The 25,413-nt window shown below is 43.3% G+C and overlaps 1 protein-coding gene across 1 annotated transcript in view; it reads right to left on the minus strand.

Annotated features, from left to right (window-relative positions):
- znrf2b (zinc and ring finger 2b) overlaps nucleotides 1–25,413 on the minus strand; it is a 126,203-nt gene that overhangs the window by 6,799 nt on the left and 93,991 nt on the right. The window contains exon 3 of the mRNA XM_084052776.1: nucleotides 1,740–1,845. Within this exon, the coding sequence (XP_083908902.1) occupies nucleotides 1,740–1,845 (106 nt within the window). The remainder of the gene's footprint in view (nucleotides 1–1,739; nucleotides 1,846–25,413) is intronic.

Raw genomic sequence — 25,413 nt, forward strand, 5'->3', positions numbered from 1 at the left:
CAAATACTGCCAGTGGAAAGTGCAACGTTTATGGTGATAACGCTTTTCATCTGCCAGGCTTCTGTAGTGACGTCGGTATTCTCTACCAGTGGTTCCCGTCCGGGGACCCCCAGGGGTTCCCGAAGGGGTTGTCAGGAGGGGTCCCCCAGCAGAATTAGCTAAAGATAAGCTCAAAATCTGTACTTTGACCCTGATGTATACTTTGACTATAGAAAAATCGTTAAGCCACAAGCTCACAACGTGTGTGACAGGTGGTGATCTTGTAGATCTGCTATTTTTGGAAAATCTTGAAAAATGTTTTTTAAACAGTCACCAATATTTTATTGTGGTCCCTGGCAGAAATGATGTTCAGATTCCGGTCATACAGTCTAGGACTCGGAAGCTCTGATCATGATTAAAATATAAAGCGGAAGTAGCCTCGGAAACCCATGCTTTTTTTTTTTGTTTCAAAAGAAAAAAAGCCTGGGAGAACGGTGCAGGAACGCTGGTCTTAGGACCTTGTTATCTCCTAACCAATCAGAGTGCAGAGGGGCGTCGCTCTAAATTTGGTGACGTCAGCGTGCTCCACGGACAGGCCGGGGGGGGAGGGGAGGCGGGGACATAGATTGGTGAAGCAATAGGAAGCGGCGTAGAAATCCAGCGCCTGGGTTTGGATACGCCCTTCAAGACCATCGATTGGGCTCGTTTTTTCAGTCTAAAGCGGAAGTGAAGCCTCCTCCCCACTTCCGTTTCCTCTTTACAGTCGCGCAAATGTATCCTAATATACGTCAAAATCATCTTTCTTTAAAAAAAAAAATGTATCCCACGATTTTTTGTAACCCCTATTTTTTCACCCAGTGCCAATGCCTAAGCGTGTAATCCAGGGCACTACCTTCCCTCTGCCAACCTAGGGAGGCCAGGGCTGAGCTCATGCCTCCTTCAATGCATGAGAGCCAACTGACCTTCTTATCACCTGACAGGGGAGAGTTTCCCTGGACGTCAAAATCATCTAAGCATATACCTGTATAGCTTGCTGCTTAGGAGAAAGGGAAATATGGAATGGAAAATAAAATGTAAAGATATTTCAAAATATATTTTCGTGAACGGAAGTGCCAGCTTCCTCTCTCGGATTTCGGGAGGTGTAGTTCCAATATAGGTGTAGGTGTAGACTCAATATAGCATTCGGAGATTGTGCAATAGTCGTCTGTCTACGCGAGACTATAGTGTTAATTTAACTCTGGACCACAATGGACCACAATGGACCGTCAAGAGTGGAGCACTGTTTCCCTAACATCTTTGGGCCGTGGACCAATTTTTATGGGTTGCGAATAAATGTCTCCTTTTTTCCATTTCCTACATTTAAACAAATATAGAAAAAGTATTTCATAAATAAAATGAGAAAATCTAATGATTTCCAAAAATAAATTGAAAAAAAATATTAAGAAGTCGGGAAAGTAGAAAAAATCTACAAGCTCACAACGCAAAGCAGATCTGCCATTTTCACTAGTTTGGGAACCACTGGTGTAGAGCATTGGTTCTCCAGCAAAATGTGTTAATACAGCATAACAATAATTTTAACCACTTTAACGCTTTATACTTTGGCTATTTTTGAAAAATCTTGAGAATTTGCACAAATCTTTGAATATATACTTTTTTAAAGCGAACATTTGTAACTGAAATATTTGCAAAATATATTTTGAGATGGGGGTCCGCGGCCAAATACATGAAAACGTTTGAGAACCACTGGTGTAGAGTCTTACCCTTTATGGTAAATGCAGAGGCAGGGCAGGCGTGCGATGGTGTCTCCCTGAACCAGCTCCTCCAAGCATATTGCACATTCTCCTGCATCCTTGGTCAAAACGTCCTCTGCATAAAGACACAGGGAGAGACAACGGCACACATTAACAATGAGAAATCATCCCCTTCATTGTGTGCGGTGGTTCTTCACAGTATACAGCAGGATATACGGATGGCGTCTACACAAGAATGCTAAAAATGGCACTTGGTGCCACATGTGGCGGACCACACGGGAAAGGTGGACCACAATACGGTTAAAAAAGGCCTGTGTTCAAAATGTTACCTGAGTAAAAGTACAAAAGTATTGGCATCAAAATATACTTAAAGTACCAAAAGTAAAAGTACTAAAATGAAAATAGCAGATCTACAAGCGCACACCGCGTCACAGCTTGTAGATCTGCTATTTTAAAATAGCCTATGTATAAAATAGGGCTAAAGTGGTAAATGTGTGTTTTATAATGTAATAATGTATATCTGCAAAGTAAACCCTAACCTAACCGTTCAAATAATTGTAGTGGAGTAAAAGTACAATATTTGCCTCTGAGATGAAGTGGAGTAGAGGTAAAAGTATAGATAGACAATTGGAAATACTCCAGTAAAGTAAAAGTATCTCAAAATTGTACTTAAGTACAGTACTTGAGTAAATGTACTTAGTTACTCTACACCACTGGTTGCAAAACCACTGAGCAAGTGGACAAACTGAAATAGCCTTTTTTTCTCCCCATGGACTGGACCAGTCCAAACTGTAGCTTCTCACAGATGCCAGCAGGGAGAGCTATCATCCCATGATTCGATCAGATCAGACCAGACAACCCAGCCAACAGAGCCTCATGCTGCATGCACAGTGTTGCCATGTCCGCTTATTATACGCGACTTTGGGCTTGTTTTTTCTGTAAAGTTGCTTGTAAATATTGGTAGTTTTGCGGGTTGTGTTTTTTTGGGCTTGTTTCCAAAGTGTAGTAGTTGCTTATTTTGGGCTTGTTTCCAAATGTAATGTCAAGGACCCCCAAATTAATGTATGTAGTTCGTCCACGGATCCCCCATCTAAAAGTATGCTGTACAAAAAAATATCAAAAATGTTTCCCTTTTTTTCAAGACGCGTTGTGAGCTTGTAGATCTGATATTTGCAAATATCCAATGCATATTATGCTGTAGGTTTAAAGTGCTCATGTGGCCTAGTAGTTGCCTCTTTTGGGCTTTGTTTTCATAATAAACCTAGTTTCTCATTTCTCCCGCAAAATCTGGCAACGCTGCTCATGTCAGCCTCTATTTGTATTCACATGCACTGGGCTGCCCTCTGAAGTGGAAAAATATGACACGGTGTACACACCGAGAGATGCCATGCCTGCCTGCCTGCCTGCCTGGCTGGGCTGGCCTGCAGTCAATTCAATTCTCTGAGGTGACTGTCACCTCCCTGAGATTAAAGCCCGATTTATACTACAGTTGTTGCGCTCTGGGAGTCACACCGACGAACGCTCAATGAACTATATCATCTCCTCAGGCCCCCTTAAACGTATAGATTGCACCGCTATGCAATGCTACGCCGAGGCCAACACTCAATTACGAACTCATCAACGCCTTCGCGGACCTTTGCGAGTCAGCAAGATGCAATGTCAGTTCAATATCATTTGGCTTCATTATTACTTGGATTTATGGGATTACTTATAGAAAAAAAAGAACAGTTACATAATGCTGTACGTACACATATATTTCAGTAGGCCTATAGCACTATAGGCCTATAGCACATTGAGAAACACCCTGTTTCTCAATGTGGGGTCCAGGGACAATCAGGGGTCCAAAAGGACACTTGACAGGTCTGTAACTCTGAGAGTGTACAAGTGGAACCAAATGTTGGTTCCACTTGTACACTCTCAGAGTTAAGTAAACACTGTGGATTTTACAGAGTAGACTGGTGTGCCAGAGATTAAAAAAATAAATCATATCTAAAGGGTCCGGTCCGTGGCCTAATGCATACCAAAATGTGGGTCTTTGAAATGAAAACGATTTGAGAATCACTGCCGTATATGACATGGTAAACAAACTGAAAGATGCACAGGCAGGCAGGCAGGCAGACAGACAGACAGACAGACAGACAGACAGACAGGCAGGCAGGCAGGCAGGCAGGCAGGCAGGCAGGCAGGCAGGCAGGCAGGCAGGCAGACAGACAGACAGACAGACAGACAGACAGACAGACAGACAGACAGACAGACAGACAGACAGACAGACAGACACACACACACACACACACACACACACACACACACAGTAAAGCACTCAGGCAAACAAACAGACAGACAGATACAGACAGACACAGTATTGAAAGGAAAGGTATTGAAAGATCTTGAAAGTGTGAGAACTACTGATTTAGAAGCCATTTGTAGAATCGGCCTCAGGTCTTAATGGGTTAAGCTCACAGACAGGCAGACAGACAGACAGACAGACAGACAGACAGACAGACACAGTTAAGCAAGCAGGCAGACAGACAGACAGACAGACAGACAGACAGACAGACAGACAGACAGACAGACAGACAGACAGACAGACACAGGATCCCTGGCTGGCTCTCAGTCATAAGAACTCACACAGTCATCATCACAGAGTCATGTGTCCACCAGCCAGTAATCATTTAACCCCTTCCATGGTGGATTAAGGCTGGAGCTATAGCCTGCCTGTCCGCCTGCCTGTCTGTCCGCCTGCCTGCCTACATGCCTCCTCTGTGTGTCTGCAGACTGTAGGCGTAGCAGCATGACGATATGGTTCCACCCTGTTTGACCCGATGTGAGAAATCTTCTCTCCCTTCCAGCAGCTGCTGAACGAGGCACAGTAACAGTACTCCGTCTGCCGGTAGGCATGTCTAGCCCTGTCACACTCGGCTCTTCTAAAGTGTAGTTGTATATTTGGGCTTGTCTCCTAATGTTGTTTAACATTAAGACCTGAGGCGATTCTTAAAAATGTTTTCTAAATCCAAAAACAGTTTTTTGAAAAAAAAAATATATATATATATTTCTTTCAAGATTTTTCAAAAATAGCAGATCTACAAGCTCATAGCACTTCGGTGCCGCGCTATGAGCTTGTATATCTGCTATTTTTGAATAGCCAAATACATCTAAAGTGACACAGATGTGTTCCAGGTCTGTACCAGTGGCTCTCAAACTTGAGCCACTGGTCATATATATTGAATTAATATGTATTTGTCCAAGGACCCTCTCTAGGACGTTCGTAAGAACTGCCGTCAGACGCACACTTAGGAGACCATTTGTAGGATTTGTTTACCATTATGCCTGGTGGCTCCAATTGGGAAGGTCTATCTTTCTAAATCAAGCATCTTTTCCCAGATTTCAGAATGTGTCACACCTGTTTCCTGTTTCCTGTTTCCTGTTCACCTTCCCATGGCTTTGTTTGATTGGCTGAGCAGCAGATATGAACTGGAGGCGTCATCACCGGTCGCTCCAATGAACTGCAGAGGCCAATGAGGTATCTAGGTTTCTATATCTATGTGTGTTTCCAGTGCAAACCAGCTGCTGAGCCAATCAAACAAAGCTATGAGGAAATTAACTGGAAGAGAAAATAGGTGTGACACATTCTGAAAACTGGGACTACAGCTGCACAGAGCCTATGTTATTATTACATAAACGCATACAATTATTTTTGCATAATCGTCAGAATAGTTACCTTACTTATCTTGAGTATTGACACCGGTCATTTCTGTGTATATTTAAGTTATTGTGCCATATCTTGCCCAGTGCAATGTTTTGTTTACATCACTGCAATTTTGATTTATTATGTTCCAAAAAACAAAAACATTTCAAAAAACTAAAATGACCATGTGATCGTGACACTCTGTAGGTTCATCCCGTCTACTGTACATCCCCAACCAGTGGTGGAAAGTAAGTACATGTACTCAAATACTGTACTTGAGTTCAAATTTGAGTATTTTCAATGTTCAGTACTTTTACTTCTACTCCACTACATCTCAGAGGCAAATATTGTACTTTTACTCCACTACAATTATTTGAAAACTTTAGTTACTAGTTACTTTGTAGATCTTTATTATTATTCCAAAACATGCATTAACCACTTCATCCCTACATACGTAATTTGTTTTTGTATACTTCTTCCACCACTGTCTCCAACCTCCTTAACAGTCAACTACACGTAAACATCAGTCTTTCAGGAGACACAAACAGCAGCATAAACCCAGAGCACATCAAAGTTAATGACTGCCGCTCCACAGCAGCTTTGACATCATAAAAACAGGGTGAAAATAGACACACTCGTCTGGGTGAGTCACCTCGTTCAACGGGACCCACACCCAGCTGAACGGAAGGTCACGGCACACATTGTCCTTGATTCTCAAATAATATCCCTTTGTTCGGTACCTAGGCCATGATTATGAGCCATCAGCTATTCCATCATCTATCTCCATCTTCTCCATTGATTAAGCGCTTTGGTCATTTCGACAATTCGTGCCAGAGCCAGTGAGCTCTGAAAACATGCAAAGCGTTTTGTCAATAATTCATAATTTACTTTCTCCACTGTATTACTTACAGACACACGAGAATAGGCTTGAGATCGTGCACCGAGAAGCGTAAACTCACTTATTATTTGTGGCTGTTTATTTTGTCGCTGTCAGGCAGAAACCTCTTATCTCCATATTTAAACTTTTTATATGTTTTCGTAAATTAACGCCCTACTTGATCTACAAGTCAAAAGCATCAAAAGTAGCAGATCTACAAGCTCGAAACACGGCACGAAGCGACGCGCTTCGAGCTTGTGGATCTGCTACTTTTGAATTTGAATCCTGAAACGTTTCGGTTTTAGGAAATATGAGGTTTACACCCGACAGAGACGATTTGATGATTAAACCAGAGGACATCACTGTGGGACTCGGTCTTTCATGCTTGAGTGCTCTCGTTCAATTGTTTGTTATTTCTCTGCAGAATGTTTGGAGCTTTTGGCCTCCGAGGGCTGGAGCTTTGAAATAACACAAGACACGTTCAATACTATTATGTCAGTGGTTCTCGAACATGGGGTCCTCCCGGGGGGACCCCCAGGAGTCCTTGAGGACTCAACAGAAATAGTTAGGAACCAAATGGACCCTTACAGGACTGTATCTCTGAGAGAAGCAAATGGGGACCGTTACGCCGTTACGGGTCCATTTGGTTCCATTTGTACTCTCTCAGAGTTAGATTAAACACAGGTAGGATTTTACAGTGTAGATCTGCATGGGTCCTAGTCTCAGAGACAGACAGACACGCACGCACGCACGCACGCACACACACACACACACACACACACACACACACACACACACACACACACACACACACACACACACACACACACACACACACACACACACGACCACAGGCCTGCATTACCAAAAAAAACACCACCTCTTACTGTTCCCATCGCAACTAAGTGATTGCGTAAGTCCTTCCCGGTAAACGGTGCTGTTTAGCGGGTCTCTCAGTGACCCAGACAGGGCAAGGAGACATCAACACAGACACTGCAGCATTCCTCTTCCAGGAACACAGGCCTCCTGGCTGCATGCTCCCTGCCTGGTTGACAGGGTTGCCAGAGAAGCAACGACAAGGTCTATGAAAACAAGCCCCAAAAGAAGCGACTATATAGGCCACATCAGCACTTTAAACATATACATAGGCTATTTGAAAATAGCAGATCTAGCTCTCACAACGCGTTATGAGCTTGTAGATCTGCTATTTTCAAAGAAAAACCTTTAAAAAAAAGACTTTCTCTGGCACAAACTATTTTCAGACGGTGTCCGCGGACAAATACATATTCATTTGGGGGTCATTGACTTGAAAATGTGTGAGAACCACTGGTTTCACCAACATTAGGAAACAAGCCCAAACATACAACTACACTTTAGAAAGAAGCCAAAAAAAAACTGCAACCCGTGACTACCAAAATTTACAAGCAACTTTACAGAAAAAGAAGCCCCAAAGTCGCTTAAAATAAGCAGACATGGCAACGCTGCTGGTTTGCCAGGGGAGTGTTCAGCTGGAACTCAGATAAGGCCAATAATAAGACACAGGAAGAGGAGGCAGCCAGCCAGTAAACAAAGGACCATGCTGCTGCTGCACACGCTATATACAGCCCCCAAGGATAGATAGTTCAACCCATTGATGTGAATGGATGGCTGCTTCTCTCAGGTCCTTATTCAGCTCTATCCTCACTTCTACAAGGGTTATGTAAAGAAGGAGGGGGTGACCTAAGGCGGGCTCAGGGAGGACAGAAACCTCCCGTGGAGCAGAAGGGCAAAAGCCCGCTTGATCTTGACTTTCAGTATCCCCCCTTTCGGGGGGGGGGGGTTACTGAACGGGGGGTAAATGGTGCATTTATATAGCGCTTCTATCCGAAGCGCTTTACATTGATTGTGCCATTAACCCATTCACACACACATTCATACACCGATGGCGAAGGAAACCATGCAAGGCACCAACCTGGTCATCGGGAGCAATTAGGGGTTCAGCGCCTTGCTCAAGGACACTTCGACACTAACTCTAGGGGAGTGTCCCAGTCCGAGATCGAACTGGGAACCTTGCGGCTTTCCAGTTCACTCTACCCGGCCACTCTACCCCTGAGCCACTGCCGCCCCAGTATCCCCGGGGGGATACTGAAACAAACTTAAAGTGTGTCTGTGGGTTTTATTAATGTTGAACCAATGAAAAGTATTAACGAGAGCTCGTGACAAAATAATAACTACAATGGATCCATTATACGCAGGATATCTTTTTTCTCTTCCATTTCCTGTAAACTGTTTTGGACATAATATAAGGTTTCCACTTGACAGTAACAATTATCTTGAAAACTACTGGTTAGATTGCTGTGAAACCTGCTGAGCACAGCTTGTAGTTCTGCTATTTTCACAATATTTATCTGTGGAACCGAGTCAAACTAAATGTAATGCCTACAATTCCAAAAGCTTGTCAGCGTGTGTGGGGGGGGGGGGGGGGGGCAGTTCAAATATGATTATTTTGGGGGTTCGTGGCCTGAAAAGTTTGGGAACCATTGGTCTAGACCAATTAATCATTTTTACTTTTTTTTAAATGCAATTTGATTTAATGTTTGGGCATGTGTGCACATGCACAATGTGGGTCTGTGCATGCATGCACGCGCATGCTCATGTGTGTGGGTTTGTGTGTGTGTGTGTGTGTGTGTTTCCATCTCAGATATAATACATGTTTGAGATGTGAGGAGTGAGTTGAGAGCGCTTAAAATATCATAAGCAGGTGGCTGTGCATGCACGCGTGCAAACAGATGCACGCACACACGAGTGCACACACGAGTGCACGCACGCACGCACGCACGCACGCACGCACGCACGCACGCACGCACGCACGCACGCACGCACACACACTTCTGTGAGGCTCCTTGTATCATTCAGAGTTCAGACCATCAGATTATGATGCGGTTTCAGTAAAGTGAGCAAGCAGTCACATGGGATATACACTCTCTCACACACACACACACACACACACACACACACACACACACACACACACACACACACACACACACACACACACACACACACACACACACACACACACACGGGATTGATGTGAAAATGAAAATGAAATTGTACTGTGATTTTCTCGACGACACTGAAAGTGAGGGCAACCTCAATGTCCTTCGAGAATAAATAAAGGTTTGAAATGAAATGAAATGAAATACACTTAAACCAGTGGTTCTCAAAGTGGGGTCTGGAGACCCCCAGGCGTCCTTGAGGGGGTTCCAGGGGGTCCCCAGCAAAAATGTGTTGATATACTGTATCATTAAAACTGGTTTAACCCTGTCTACATTGACTGCCACAATTTAAAAACAAATACCAGATCGTGACGTGCTATGAGCTTGTATATCTGCTATTTTTGAAAAGCCAGATATGTGTATTGACCAAAGCCAATAAAATAATGTTTAAAGTGGTTAAAATCTAAAATGACACAGACGCTTTCCTGGTTTTACTTTTAATTCTTAAAAAGAATGTGAAGAATGTTGAATATTTACACAAATAATACACAAATCTTGTATGGGGGTCTGTAGGCCCAAACATATTTTTAAGGTGGGGGTCCACGGCCAAATACTACGTATCAATTTAGGGATCCTTGACATGAAAACGTTTGAGAAGTACTGACTTAAAGCTTGAGTTTCTAATTCTTCCTCCAGTGCAGACAATTACCAGAGGAACAACACAGTCTTTGTTTAATGTGTAACTAAGCCAAGAAGAAACCTGAGCCCTCTGGACGGTAGAGAGAGCTACACAACGACAGAGAGAGATAGGGAGGGATTGTGTGTGTGTGTGTGAGAGAGAGAGAGAGAGAGAGAGAGAGAGAGAGAGAGAGAGAGAGAGGGAATGTGTCGGTGGGTAAGAGAGGGAGAGAAAGAAAGTGAAAGAGGGGCAGGGAGGGAGAGGGAGAGCGACAGAAAAACAGATGGAGAGAAGGGAAAGAAAGAAAGAGAGGGAGAAATTGAGTACGGTGTGTGCGTGTGTGTGTGTGTGTGTGTGTGTGTGTGTGCGTGTGTAAATGAATGACCAATCTGGCCATCGGCAAAAAAGAAATCCTTTGAATTGCTGGTGGCTGGATCTGTTTTGAGAGAGATTACCAAATGACTGACAGCTGTGGCAAATGACACCTGCCTGTGGGGAATTATTGGTCCGTGCCACTGATTCGCTAGTGCCACTAATCAGCACGGCTGCTGATTGGCCCGTGGCCACTAGCAGGCCTCTACAATATATAGCCCTCAGTTTGAGTAGACTGTTTGGGAGAGCTTGTAGATCTGCTAATTTCGCTGCTTATGTGCAAAACGCTTGTTATGTGACCAAATGGGACATTCGTTTACGAGAAAACGTTAAAAAAAGAGGAGAGATGCAAGGTTTTTGGCTGACAGCGACATATAATCAGTGGTGGAAAAAGTACTCAAATGTAGAAGTACTCTGTGTAGTGGCACTCCGTCTAATTCTTCTAAAAATGTACCACTTGGTGGAGTAGACCTCACAAAAACACAAAACAGTAGTTGTACGCGAACGACAAGACAAAGTAAAGTTTCTTTAAAAAAGGTTTACTTAGAAAACACAAAAATTTACAGAGGCAAGTGTACGGTCAAAAAAACTGTGTTGCTTCCTTCAGTGTCTGACTCCAACTGAACTAAAAGACTGTTTGCCCTCATCAGAGCTATACACAGGTGCATCAAACTAGACTAATTAGGCCCTACTTAAACATCAAACAGATTAACAGGTCAGGTCAGCTAGATATTTGTAGACACACCTGATACTTGAGAAGCATAATCAAATGTAATCAGATTACCAGCAAAAGCTTTTTTACCTTTTTAGCATAAACTTTCTTAATCTTAAACATGAATTTACTCAAAAATAAAACAATGGCAATTGGCTCCTACATTACCCGGCCCCTAATTGGTTAGGCAGGAGGGCTAAGCAATTAACATACTTTAACATTCAGAGCCACATTACTTATAATGTCCATAAAGCATCAAAAAACTTAAACATGCACGTTCTTCTTTTTATCAAATCTTCATATTTGCTTTCCTCTTCTCAGTTAGTCTTCTCTTCTGGCCTGGCTTCTTGCAACAGGCAGAGCTTGTTTATAGGTCTTTCCAGAATGCTGGTCTTGGTTTTTACCTTCGCCCTTCGAACGGTTCCACTGGCGTCTGGCAGCGTTTGAACAATTCTTCCCATAAGCCAGGAATTACGAGGTGAAGAACTGTCCGCTATTAGCACAACATCTCCAGCTGTGAAGTTTCTTCTTGGCCTTGACCATTTCTGACGTTCTTGGGAGGAGCGGAATATACTCTCGCATCCATCTGGTCCAGAATAGGTCTGCTAGATATTGAGCTTGCTTCCAACGCCTTCTTGAGTATATGTCATCCCTACTGAAGATGCCCGGGGGCATGCTGGGTTGTGACTTCAGCAGCAATAAGTGATTAGGTGTCAGAGGCTCAATGTCATTCGGGTCATCCGAGACACACGTGAGTGGCCTGTTGTTAATGATGCTCTCGACTTCACACATTATCGTCTGCAGACAATCATCATTCACAGCTTGCTCTTTCAATAGGGAATTGAGGATTCTTCGTACTGTACGAATTTGTCTTTCCCAAACCCCGCCCTGGTGGGAAGCGGCTGGGCTGTTGAATATCCACTTGATTCCCTTTGGCTGCAAGGTCTTTTCAATCTTGTCATTATCCAGTTGCTGAACTGCTTCTCTCAACTCCCTTTCAGCGGCCACAAAGTTTGTGCCATTGTCACTACGTATGACAGTGACTTGACCTCTTCTGCACACGAAGCGGCGAATTGCGTTGATGCAGGAGTCTGTGTCGAGGCTGTCTGCAACTTCTATATGCACAGCTCTAAGGACGAGGCAGGTGAACAACACGCCGTACCTTTTCACTGTGCTCCGGCCCCGCTTTACATCAAATGGCCCGAAGAAGTCAACGCCGGTATTTGTAAAGGGAGGTTTGTCGGGCATGAGGCGATCTTCGGGTAAGCTCGCCATCTTTTGCTCTCCGACTTTTCCACTGATTCTGCGACACACTGTACAATCGTGAATTACTTTTCTGACTGCAGAATTGGCTTGTGGGATCCAATACTTGCATCTTAGTTGTGCCAAGACGTAGCTGCGTCCGCAGTGTCCTGTTCTTTGGTGTATGTCACTCAAGATCAATGTGGCAACTCTGCTCTGCTTAGAGAGAATTGTTGGGTGTTTGACACTCTCTGGCATGGCCAGTTTGTTGAGCCTTCCGCCGACTCTCAAAGTGCCATCTTGAAGAATCGGATCTAGTTTGACCAGCTGACTGCTGTTACTGACATGTTTGTCTTTCTGCAGAGCTTTGATTTCTTCTCCGAAGTGCCGCCTTTGGCTGTACTGAATTATTTCGGACTCTGCGTTGTCCAGATCATCCAAGGTAAGTGGTTTCTTTTCTGTTGTTGTTCTGTATTTCTTCATACACTGTTCTATCTTTGCCTTTTGCTTTGCAGGGTCCTTTTCAGTTTCACTTTGTGATAACTCCTTTCTTCTCTCTTTCAGTTGCTGCAAAGTTTTCTTCAGTTTTAAAATCCAGGCAACTGCTCGTTTGAGTCTATGCCAGTCCGAGTAGTACTTGATCAGTTCGTTCATTGGTTCCACGTTATCCTCAACCTTGACTGTGTTGACTTTAACTGTGTTCTTAACCTCAGGATCCTCTTGAAGGGTTTCTTTCATTTGAATAGGTTGCGCTGGCCAATCACATTCATTGTCCAGCAAGAAGCTTGGTCCGTTAATCCAAGTTCCGCCTTGTACCAAGTTCTTGGCCTTCAGGCCTCTACTGGATTGATCTGCAGGATTTTCTGTTGTCTTAACATACTTCCATTGAAACGGCTTGGTGGCTTCCCGGATCAGTGTGATTCTGTTTGCAACAAATGTTTTGAAGCGAGCATCTTCGTTGTGAATGTACCTGAGTACGGTGGTGCTGTCGGTCCAGAAGATAGACTGTTGCAGTGGAACTTGAAGTTCTTGACGTAACATTTTGTCTACCTTCACCGCGACGACTGCTGCAGTCAGCTCGAGTCTGGGGATTGTGACTTGCTTGAGTGGAGCCACTCTTGACTTCCCCATCACGAAAGAACAATGTTTCTGTCCTTCATTGTTTTCTAGCAGCAGATAGGACACAGTGCCATATGCGTACTCTGAAGCATCTGAAAAATGATGTAACTGCGCTTTGGCAGTGCATCCAAAATCTGACGGTTTCAAACACCTGCTCACACGGAAGTCTGAGAGGCAAGTAACATCTTCTTGCCATCTTCTCCAAACGTCAGCATATTTTTCACTTATGTTCTCATCCCAACTATGTTGCTCTTTACAGAGATCTTTCAGCAGGAGTTTAGCAGGCAAGATGACCGGTGCCAGGAAGCCAAGGGGGTCATACATAGAATTGACAACTGACAGAATGCCTCTTCTGGTCATCGGTTTGTCTTGCAGCTTCATGCTGTAGGTGAAAGTATCTGTTTCTGTATCCCACTGCACGCCGAGAGCCCTCTCGACTGGTAGAGCCTCATGGCTTAGTTCTAGATCTTTCACTTCACTGGCTCTATGTTCTTCGGGGATGGACATTAGTACTTTCCTGCTATTGCTCATCCACTTCGTTAACTTGAAACCTCCACTGGCACACAAGGTGCGAAGGTCACCAGCAAGGATCACAGCATCATCTTCTGTAGCAACGCTTTTCAAGCAGTCATCTACATAAAAGTTACGCAAGACTGACTGGACAGCTTCTGGAGGTGCAGTGGCTTTGTGATCCTCAGCGGTTCTTCTCAGTGCATAAGAAGCGACACTGGGGGATGAAGTGGCTCCAAAAAGGTGCACTGTCATTCTAAATTCTTTCATAGGCTCGTTCAAGTTGCCATTGGGCCACCAAAGAAAACGTAGGAGATCTGCGTCTTCCTCTGTCACCTTGACTTGATAAAACATCGACTCGATGTCTGCCATCATTGCTATTGGTTCCTCACGAAATCTTGAGAGGACACCAATCAGTGTGTTGGTCAGGTCGGGCCCTTGTAGCAACTCCCCATTCAGGGACTGATCTTTAAACGAGGCTGTGCAATCGAAGACCACTCGTATCTTATTCTTTTTAGGGTGATACACCCCATGGTGTGGTATGTAGAACACCCTGCCGTCATCACGGCTCAGTTGGTGTGTCGGGACTTGGACAGCATAGCCTTTGCCAATGATGGTATCCATGAAGCCTTTGTAGTCTTCAAAGAACCCAGGATTCTTCTTGAACTTTCTGAGCAAACTGGCTGTACGCTGCTCCGCCACACAACGGTTATTAGGCATTTGAAGCTTTGCGTTCTTGAGTGGCAAACCCACACTGTAATGTCCGTTCTCAAACATTGTCGTTTTTTGCACAGACTGCATGAACCGTACGTCTTCCTGAGACAGCTCTTCTTTGTCATCATAGTTGCGCTCTGGAAAATCAGTATTATACTGTTGGACCAGTAGCTTCTCAATCTCCATCACAGAGAGCCTGTTTATTGCATAATGAGGCCGTTTTTTCTCTGTGTCACTCAGTTCCTTCCTTATAGGCCCATTCACGACCCAGCCGATGGCAGTCTTCACCGCATACGGTCCTCCATTTCGGCCATTGATAACGTGCCATGGCTCCATTGCTCTTGGACAGTTCGCTCCAATAAGTAAGCCAACCTCTGCTTCTAGTTCTGGCAAGCGTACTTTGTGGAGATATGGCCACTTCTGAATATCGGATTGCTTTGGTATGTTTTCAGGGTGAACAGGTATGTAGCTGTGGGTGTACACCTTCGGGAGCTCAACATACTTGTTCTCTTCTAGCCCACATATTTCAAGATCCAATATCACATAACTGCTCATGAGTTTCTTTTCTTCAGGCGTGTCTTGGCCCATGGTGCTGAGAAGTACTTGGGTTGGTTTCCCTTTAACGTTCAGTTTCTTTTGCAGAGCTTCCGTGCAGAACGTTCCTGTGCTTCCCGGATCCAAGAACGCGTACGTTTCAACATACTTGTCACTCTTTCTTGACTTGATCTTCACCGGTACTATTGACAGCACACATTCAAGCTCTCCGGCCCCCGTGAGGTTACAGGATTCTTCTGTGACCGAAACTTGAGCACTTGTTACTTCACTTCCTGGTGCACCATTATTCTTTTCAGGTGAGGCTTCAGGTGAGACAGAAGCTTCTTTTTCTTTGTGTAGAATGTCTGGATGCTTGAATTTACATTCTTTACACTCTGCTCTGTTTTTGCAGAACTTGCTCATATGGCCACAAGTTAAGCACCCGAAACATAAGCCCTTTGACTTCAAGAATTCCACACGTTCTTTGTATGGCTGCTTCTTGATCTTGTTGCATGAAGCTAGTGTATGACCTTGCTGGCAATACAAACACGGCTTCTCAAAAGCATTCACTGCTTTGCTTGTTTTTTCTGGCTTTGTAGATGCCTCTTGAGGCCCTTTGTTTTCACCTGAAACATTGGTAGCGAAACTACTTCCGCGGACTTCTCTCTTCACAGGAGGTCTTTCCTTTTGATCACTCTTTCCAGCTGCCACTGGGCGGCTGTCTGGTATATTACCAAAGAGGGGATCTGTAGCTATTTTAGCTTGCCGGTCAATGTATCCGACCAAATCAGCAAACTTCGCTCTTCTGCTCTGTCGATCTTTAATATTGTAGGCTTCAGTACGCCAGCGTTCTTTCAGTCTGAATGGTAGTTTAGACACAACCGTTCGTAGGTTGGTTGGATTGTCCATCTCCTCTAAAAAGTCTATGTCCTCCATAGTATTGTGACATCCAACTAAAAACATTGCATAGGTACTTAATGCCTTTCCATCATCGGACTTGATCATCGGCCACTTGAGGGCTTTATCGATGTAAGCACTGGCGATCCTTAGTTCATCCCCATAGTGCTTCTGGAGCAGTTGCTTCGCTTCTTGGTAACCTTTCCCGGATGGCATGTGAGCACAGCTGCGAACTAACTCTTGTGGTTCTCCGGCTGTAAATTGCTCCAAGAAGTACAACTTGTCTTGATCAGTGTCCGTCTTCTGTTCTACTGAGTGCTCGAACGCTCTGATGAAAGATTTGTACTGCAATGCATCGCCCTTGAACACAGGAATATCTTTTGTTGGTAATTGGGATTGCTTCTGCTGTTTTACAAGCAACTCCGTTATTGCATTCTGCCTTTGCAGGACTTCTAGTATGCCATCACTTTTGGTGTTCTGATTTGAACCTTGATGATCTCCTTGTGATATTTGTGCCTGCAACGGTTGTGCATGTGCCCGAGGGTGTGAAGTTACTGGCTGAGCAATGCTGGATCTTTCTTGCTTCAAAATCCCACGCTGTGGCCTTTGCGATGCCGCATGGCTACTCAAACCATCCTCTTGTCTTTCATGTTCTTTGAGTACTTTTATTTTTGCACTGCTTGCAGCTAATGCAGTCTCTACTTCGAGCTCCTCTTTTTTAGCTTTAAGTGCAGCCTCTGCTTTCTCAAAATTAGCTTTAAGATCAGCAGCTTCTTTCTCAAGCTGTTGTTTTTTCTTCAGTGCTGCGGCATGTTCAAGCAGTGCTGCGTGCTCGGCCTCCTGTCTAACACGCGTTGATGACACTCGTGACAGTGTTGATGCACGACTTACTTGAGATGCACCTTTGCGGGCATGTCCTGTGTTGCTGACACCAACCTGTGACACACTATCACTTGGTTTAACTGCATCTTGCAGGTTATTTTCATCGTCACACACCTTTTGGATTGTTAAGGCTTTCTGCTTTGCAATCCAATTCACAACTGTTTTGGTGAAATCCTGTATGTGTGCATTTTTAGGTTCAAACCAAGTATCTTGATCCATCCTTTTTTCATCCTCAGGCAAAAGACTTGCAACTTCTGCATTGTAATGATAGAACTCATCATAAGCATGTGCAAAATCACCATTCCACACATCATTCACATGTTGAAAGTTGCAAACATCATTCATCAATGGCTCTAGCTCATTCATTTTGCTTGTAACAACTCCCAATCTCTGTCTTCTTAATGCAATGCTTTTTTGCAATTTCTCTTCTAGTGCTTTCTCTGTCAGTCTGCGTGGCCTTCCTTCCTCCATTACACCTTCAGGTTCATTTTTCTTTTCATCAGCCATCTTATCAATTGCAGAGTAGAATGCTCAAGTTGTATGCATAAGCTTAAAAGCACTTTGTAACAAAGTCACTCTTCTTAATCAAACAAGTGCAAAACAACTTCTCAAAAGATGCAAAACTCCACAATGGTTGAATCAAAGCTTGCAATTGTGCTCACATGGAGAGGTAGAGAGCCACAGTCATTAAGCATAGAAGAGGAATTCCATCCAATCCACTTTTTACTCACTGAATAACTTCACAAATCCAGGAGATATCTTCGTGTCTCGTGTCACAAAGCACTGGCAAAAATAATTATTTTCAGTACCTTGTCCTGGGAATCACTTCCAAAGATTACCCCTTTTACTGCTTTTTTCTTCAGAAGCACTTGTAATCCTCCAAACATTTCCAGGCAAGTTCCAGCTGTAGGCTTGTTAGCTCAGTTTTTTGACTAATGTAGTGGCACTCCGTCTAATTCTTCTAAAAATGTACCACTTGGTGGAGTAGACCTCACAAAAACACAAAACAGTAGTTGTACGCGAACGACAAGACAAAGTAAAGTTTCTTTAAAAAAGGTTTACTTAGAAAACACAAAAATTTACAGAGGCAAGTGTACGGTCAAAAAACTGTGTTGCTTCCTTCAGTGTCTGACTCCAACTGAACTAAAAGACTGTTTGCCCTCATCAGAGCTATACACAGGTGCATCAAACTAGACTAATTAGGCCCTACTTAAACATCAAACAGATTAACAGGTCAGGTCAGCTAGATATTTGTAGACACACCTGATACTTGAGAAGCATAATCAAATGTAATCAGATTACCAGCAAAAGCTTTTTTACCTTTTTAGCATAAACTTTCTTAATCTTAAACATGAATTTACTCAAAAATAAAACAATGGCAATTGGCTCCTACACTCTGTTACAAGTAAATTAAAAGTCCCAAATTCAACATTTACGTTAGTAAAAGTACAAAAGTATTGGTATCAAAATGTACTTAAAGTACCAAAAGTAAAAGTACTAAATGTCTGAAAATAGCAGATCTACAAGCTCACAACGCATCGCGATGCAATACGTTGTGAGCTTGTAGATTTGCTATTTTCAAATAGCCTATGTATAAAATAGGGCTAAAGTGGTTAATGGTGGTTAGTGCCGTGGTTAAAGTGTTATAATGTAATCATTTATATCTTCAAAGTAAAAGTAACCAAGTACTTTTTAAAAGTAAAAGTACCTAAACATTGTACAGTACTTGGGTAAATGTACTTGGTTATTTTACACCACTGGTATGACGAAGTACGACATTAACGACAAAATGTTTAAAAAAAAGATGAAATGCAGAGATGCAAGGTTTCTGGCTGACAGCGACGTATATGTAGTTACGATGCGCCAGCGGAGCAGGAAGGGGAAAAAAAGAGACTAAATGAGATGTCTCGGGAGAGACAAGACACATACGGCCGGGGAGAGTGAGAGCATAATTGGAAGAGAGAGACGACCAGTGGTGTCTGTTTGACAGTGTGAGAGCAGAGAGAGAGAGAGAGAGAGAGAGAGAGAGAGAGAGAGAGAGAGAGAGAGAGAGAGAGAGAGAGAGAGAGAAAGAAAGAGAGAGAGGACACAAAGGACAACGTGTGAATTATGAGAGGCTTGTGTGAAAGTACCATGATGACAGACTGACATACTCCAAGAGAGAGAGAGAGAGAGAGAGAGAGAGAGAGAGAGAGAGAGACAGACAGAGAGAGCGTCATGGTGACATCATCACTATGCCGTCATGGGATTGGTGCGAGCAGGTATGTTACATGTAGACTTTTATTGATCGGGGGGGAAGTATTGAAAAGATACAGCAAGGAGTACATCACAAAAACACCATCAGCAATGAACTAAAGTATACGACAGTTTACGCTTATGCAGCATCCTGCACTATGCACAAATAAACAGACAAACACCCCTCACAGTGTCATTACAGCATCCCGCATCTAAAAACGCCTTCTAAATTCTGACCTAAGTTTTCTGAAAAAAAATCCTAATATTTACTCAAAAATGTAAAAAAACACGTGTTGCTATATGCTGTACCGAAAACTGTCCTGAAAAGTTGCACAGCAGCCATATTGGAAGGAAATTGGGCTTCTTCTTACTTCCTTCACAGATGTTACCAATGATACTAATGAAGGCTCTGTTCCATTAAGTGTAGCACAGTGGTTATCAAACCTTTTAATTGCATATATCGGTATGGTATTGTACTGTGTGTTACTCCAGAGTTACCAGAGCTGCCATGGTTAGTGTACAGTGCGTATACAGTGTGTATATACTGTACACCTGCACTGAATGTATGATGGTGTTTTATGTGGTTACATGGCGGCTTTCCGACATGTCGCCTTTCCGACGTTAACGAACCCTATACCTAACCCTCACCCTAACCCTAACCGCACGCGGAAGCCACTAGTCGGAGTGGCGAGATGTCGGCATGGAAGACTGTTACCGTTTTATGTGTGTGAGTGTGTATTGACCAGCCATTCATTGTTAAGCCTCAGTTACAAATACTGTAGCCTCACCTGCAGCCAAACTCACCATTAGGACTGGGTGGGGGTCAGAACTGGGTCAGAACACTGGATTAGACCACATACTGTAGGCCGTGCTAAGCCTGTTATTACGGTGCATGACACACATCACTCAGTCAGAGAGAGAGAGAGAGAGAGAGAGAGAGAGAGAGAGAGAGAGAGAGAGAGAGAGAGAGAGATGGATGGATAGAGAGAGTCAGGGAGTCATAGCAAAAGAGATGTGCGATAGATGGAGATGCAGAGAGGTCGATGGGATGGCATGAAGAGATGGAGAGAAGGACAGAAAGGGACAAGGAAAGATGAGAGACAGAAATAAAGAAAGAAGTTGCCGACCCCTAGCTTCCCCCTGACAGCCCATCTCTGACCTCCTATAATGACCTCAGCTGGGAGGAGGAGGAGGAGGAGGAGGGATTTAGGGATCAGGGAAGGGGGAGGGGCTCTGATGGGATCAGCTCTCATTGGCCCACTTTTACATCCCGCACTGATCAGATCAATGAGACCATGACGTCACCATTGATCACCTCACCACCTCCTACACAGTAAAAAACATTTAAAAGTGTCAGAGTAAAATAAGTCAAAAATGGTAAACTTCTAAATTTGGACTTTTTGTAAATTTGGACATTAAACACATTCATTGCCAGTTATTGATTCATTGATTCATCCGTCATTGCCAGCGGTTTTACCTAATTTTGAGTCTTTTTGACGATCCACAGGATTTTCTTTTCAACCCGGATGTAAACAAGCAATGTCTCGGTGTAAAAAAACACTGTAACCGCGATTGTCCGTTCTGTTGTTATCGGCAGTTGAATATAGCTCGTTTTCACCAAAAACGCAATCTGGGAAAAGAAATCCAAGATACATATATTTTTATGAATCTGATAACATTGTAGCGGACGGGATGAATATGTTTTAATCATTTCCGGTTGGATCCTTCTCTCGAAGTCAAGGCATCATTCATAGTTTGGCGAAGAGCGCCCTCAAGCGTAATCACTAAAAACACCAGATGACATTGGATTTGAGATGACGTAATATTACGTCCATGGCAGTCAATGTGTTAAAAAGTGCATTTTGTATTACATTTTATTTGATTATTAATCTAATTTTATATATTTTAACTTATATTTGATTTAATTATTTTTTACGTTTGTTTTTCATTTTTTATTTAAACACTATTTCTAATTTAAAAATGTTTAAAACTCTCAGAGTGACAACTGGATCAAATTAACAACAGAGGAATCGAGGATTGTAACTGTTTGTTTGGTGACCATCCCCATGATTGGGAATTTGCACTGTAATATAAATATAGCCCATGTCCAGTTTTAAAAAAGGAGGTCAGGTCACACACTATTAGAAGCAAAAAGCCAGCAGTCATGGGCTCTATAATGGGAGCTGAGCGGTCCGTCTGAATAGAGACAGAGTGTGCTGTACATCTGAGCTGAGATGCGTATGTGTGCGTGTGCCTGTGCGCGTGCGTGTGTGCGTGTGTGTGCGTGTGTGCGTGTGACAGAGTGTGCTAGCTTGTACAGTGTATCTGTGTCATCAACGCTAGCGCGGCTAGCAGCTATCTGACTGTGATGTAACCTTTAAGCCTGTGGGCTACGGTGCTCAGCGAACATCACAGCTGCTCTGTGTGCTCGCGTGCTCGCGTGTGCACATGTGTGCGTGCGTGTGTGTGCGCGTGTCAGGGACGTGCTGGGCCCCTAATTCAGCCCGGGAATCTCAGATAGAGAGGCCCGTAAAGTGCGCGGCCAACGGCCCCGCACCGGAATTTTTTTAAACGGCTGGCCGGCCGGTACTTCATTTCGGCCGTTTTTTTTAAAAGGAAGAGGCCTTTTTTTCTGGAATGGAGAGGCCTTTCTGGAATTGTCCCAAATTTCCCAGTGGCCAGCACGTCCCTGGCGCGTGTGTGTGTACATGTATATTACTATAATTGTGAGGAACAAATTTCCCCACAAGTACAGTAGAATTTGAGGGATGGACACCGTGGGGATTTTTTCTTCCTGGTCATAAGAGGAATGGTTGTTGTCATAGTTAAAAACAGATTTGGTTATGAGTTAGGCTTAGACGTATAGGAGAAGATTCAGGTTGGGATTAGGATTAGACATTAGGCCCCTATTCTGCAGCCCACTAAACCCCTAAACGTTACCCTAAACCTGTTAAACCCCCTATATGTTATTCTAGCACCTGCGCTCCCCGTCCCCCATTATGCCGACGCCGGTATTTGCGCGTGGAGGTGTGCCCGTGGGCGTGTTGTTGCTATATCCCCCACATTGCCATTCTGCAGACACACATGGGTACGGCTTTGGGGGGGGGGATAGTGCATTCTAAAAGCACCCGCCCGTTTCTGAAACCACCCGCCAAGTGCACACAGACACTGCAATGGCTTTGTGGCCGTGGACTATTAGCCGTGTTGCCATGCATGCAGCATGTGAGAAATAAGCAACCGCAGGTCTATGAAAACAAAGAGAAGCAACTATAAGGCCACATGAGCACTTCAAACTACTAACTAGAGCTTTCATATCCCCTAAATATTTTAGCCCGGCTCGACTAATAATTGACAAATTAGACCCAGCCCAGCCCGTCAGTCATTTTTCTAAAGAAGCTTAATTGCTGCATTAAATCTTGGTAATTCGTTCAGAACAGGAGTCATTCCACCCTCAACAGTCTATATTTTATTTAAAAAACAGCTTGGAGCAAATAGGGCTATATAAATATATACACTGCCCCATAACCATTTTAAGAATGATATTCGGTTATTATACGAAATATACTTTTAATTGAGATATTTTCGTTTTTTCCATATTGCTGTCATGTCTTAAAAAAATCATGCTTTCAGCAAGCATAAGCAGTAAAAAAAACAGTTCGGATTACTTTGTTTGATGGGAAGGATCGCATGGAGTTTTTTTGTTTTTTTGTTGCCACTGTCGCAAAAATTGCTTGTTCAGGGTGGGATTGTTGGGTCTCTTCTCTACATGTAAAGTGTCTTGAGACAACTTGTTGTGATTTGACACTATAATAAAATTGAATTGAATTGAATTGACATCCAATGTTACCTCGTAGTCGTAGCCTACTGCCCGCCTGCTCTTGTCATTTGAAGAAATAATCCAATTTGTCTGAAGATCCATTCTATGTCATGTTGGTTTAAACTTTAAAGAGTGCCGCGCAGTGACAGAAAACAGCTGGCTGATTGATTGATTTGACCTACTTTTGCGCTTCTGCCCTGATGATTAATTATTTGGCAACAGCTGTGTAAGAGTATAACTATTTTAAATGGCTTTCATATACTATTGGAAAGCCGTTGCTTATTGGGACCACAATACGCTACAAATGAATTAATATATGAATTTATTTGGATAAAAAAAAAACGTCGACCCGGCCCGGGTCGGGTCCCGTTGGGTTTGGGCTAAAATCTTAAGCACTTACATTTTTTATAAGATGATCGGATCATCTAGTGTGATTTTCATTTTGGCTGCTGTCTCGTTAAACCCATGCTGCGGGTGAATATTATATTATATATATTATATTATTATTATTATATTTCCCACGTAAACGCTACGTTCATTTTTACTGTTAAAGGTTCTAAATCTTTTCAGGCCATCGACCCCCCAAAATAACCATATTTGAACTGGGGACCCCCCCCCCCATTTTGTTTGACTCGGTTCCACAGATAAATATTGTGAAAATAGCCGATCTACAAGCTCTCAACGGTGGACGTGTTGAGAGCGTGTAGATCTGCTATTTTCAAATATTTTAGTACTTTTACTTTTGATACTTTAAGTAGCCTACATTTTGATGCCAATACTTTTGTACTTTTACTCAAGTAAATTTTGAATTCTGGACTTTTACTTGTAACAGAGTATTTCTATATTGCAGTATCGGTACTTTTACTTAAGTAAAGAATTTGAGTTCTTTTTCCACCACTGCATCCAACATACATGCGGCATCCAACATACAGAGCACACTGCTATTATAGCACCGGTAAAAAAAAAAGAAAAAAGACGCATTTTGTCATCGCATCGCACACTGCTCTACACACTCACACAGACACAAGCACGCAGAGATTTAGCTATTTTATGGATAGATATAGGCTATTAGATGTCATTAATTTATTTACCGCAATATTTCACCCGCGCTTTATCCGATATTAATTAATAATTATATTTGATTGACCCGAACCCACCCAAACCGCGGTTCGCAGCAATGTGTCTGGGTTTGAGAGGATATGATTGATGTAAACTTAAAGTGTAGCTCTGTTCGGGATTACTGAACAAAGGTGGATGATGAAAGATAACGGGGACAATATGGATGTATAAGTTAACTTTAACTGCGTCACTTCAGAGGAAACTATGGAGCAACTTCACACCCCTGTTTACACACCCCTGGAATCCATTAGAATGGTGGAAATAGAACAATAACAGCCAAAGTGAGTACATATAGACCTTTCCTAAAACTGTCCCATTTATTATACCCATGTGCTACTGTATGTCAGTGTACCACCGTCCGCCCAGCCCTGTGGTCGACCAGCTGGAGGTCCATGGGTGCCAGTAGGAGCGTTGTGGCAACATGATTAATTATTTGGGAGCAGCCGGTGTGTACCAATAGTATAAATATTTTAAATGGCTTTAAGTTTCATAATACTATTCCGGATCTGACTAATATGACACGCTTATTGTTAACACAATAGGCTACAAATTAATATAAAAATGTATTTGGATAAATAAAATAAAAAAGAAGGAAAACAAGCCCAATGTGGCTTATAATAATCAGACCAGGCAACAGTGCAGAGGGGGAGATAGGCTAGAGAATATATTGGATCGGGGATGACGGCGGATGACGGCTAGCGCAGTCTTCTCTTAAAGGCAATGGCTTCTGGCACGGTGATTGGTTTTATCATTGTAACGCCCAAACCACACCTATGCATAATGTAACGGGGAGCGCAGGTGTTTTGCGGGGCGGGGGAGTACCACAGAATACCACATTTTGCGGGGCAACGCCTCTTGCCTAGTGCGCACTCCGAAACTAGCGGTTTGCTCAAAGTGCACGCTGAATAGGAGCCCTAGAGGTCAGGTTTAAGGTGTCGTACACCAAAAGAGCAGCTCTACAAGCTCACAACGTCACAAAACTAATTTCACTCACAGTTTTACACCTGTAAACCTGTGATGCGACAATAAAGTTGATTCTGACTGTGTCGCAGCATGATGCGTTTTTTTGTGTATGGGTTTAGTAGGGTTGCCAACCGTCCCGTATTAGCCGGGACGCCCCGTATTTGAGCCAAAAGGGGCGTGTCCCGTACGGGACTTTGTTTGTCCCGGACTCCGGTGTAAAGGGAAAAATAAAAAATATATTTCTGTTCGTGTGTGTGTGTGTGTGAGATTTTCTCCGGTGGGCGCGGCTCCCCCAAAATAATTAAATCACATAACCCTAACCCAACCCTAGCCCTAAAACCGAAATAA

Source organism: Gymnoscopelus microlampas (assembly GCF_963454915.1).
Source record: "Gymnoscopelus microlampas genome assembly, chromosome: 3".
NCBI classification, from domain to species: domain Eukaryota; kingdom Metazoa; phylum Chordata; class Actinopteri; order Myctophiformes; family Myctophidae; genus Gymnoscopelus; species Gymnoscopelus microlampas.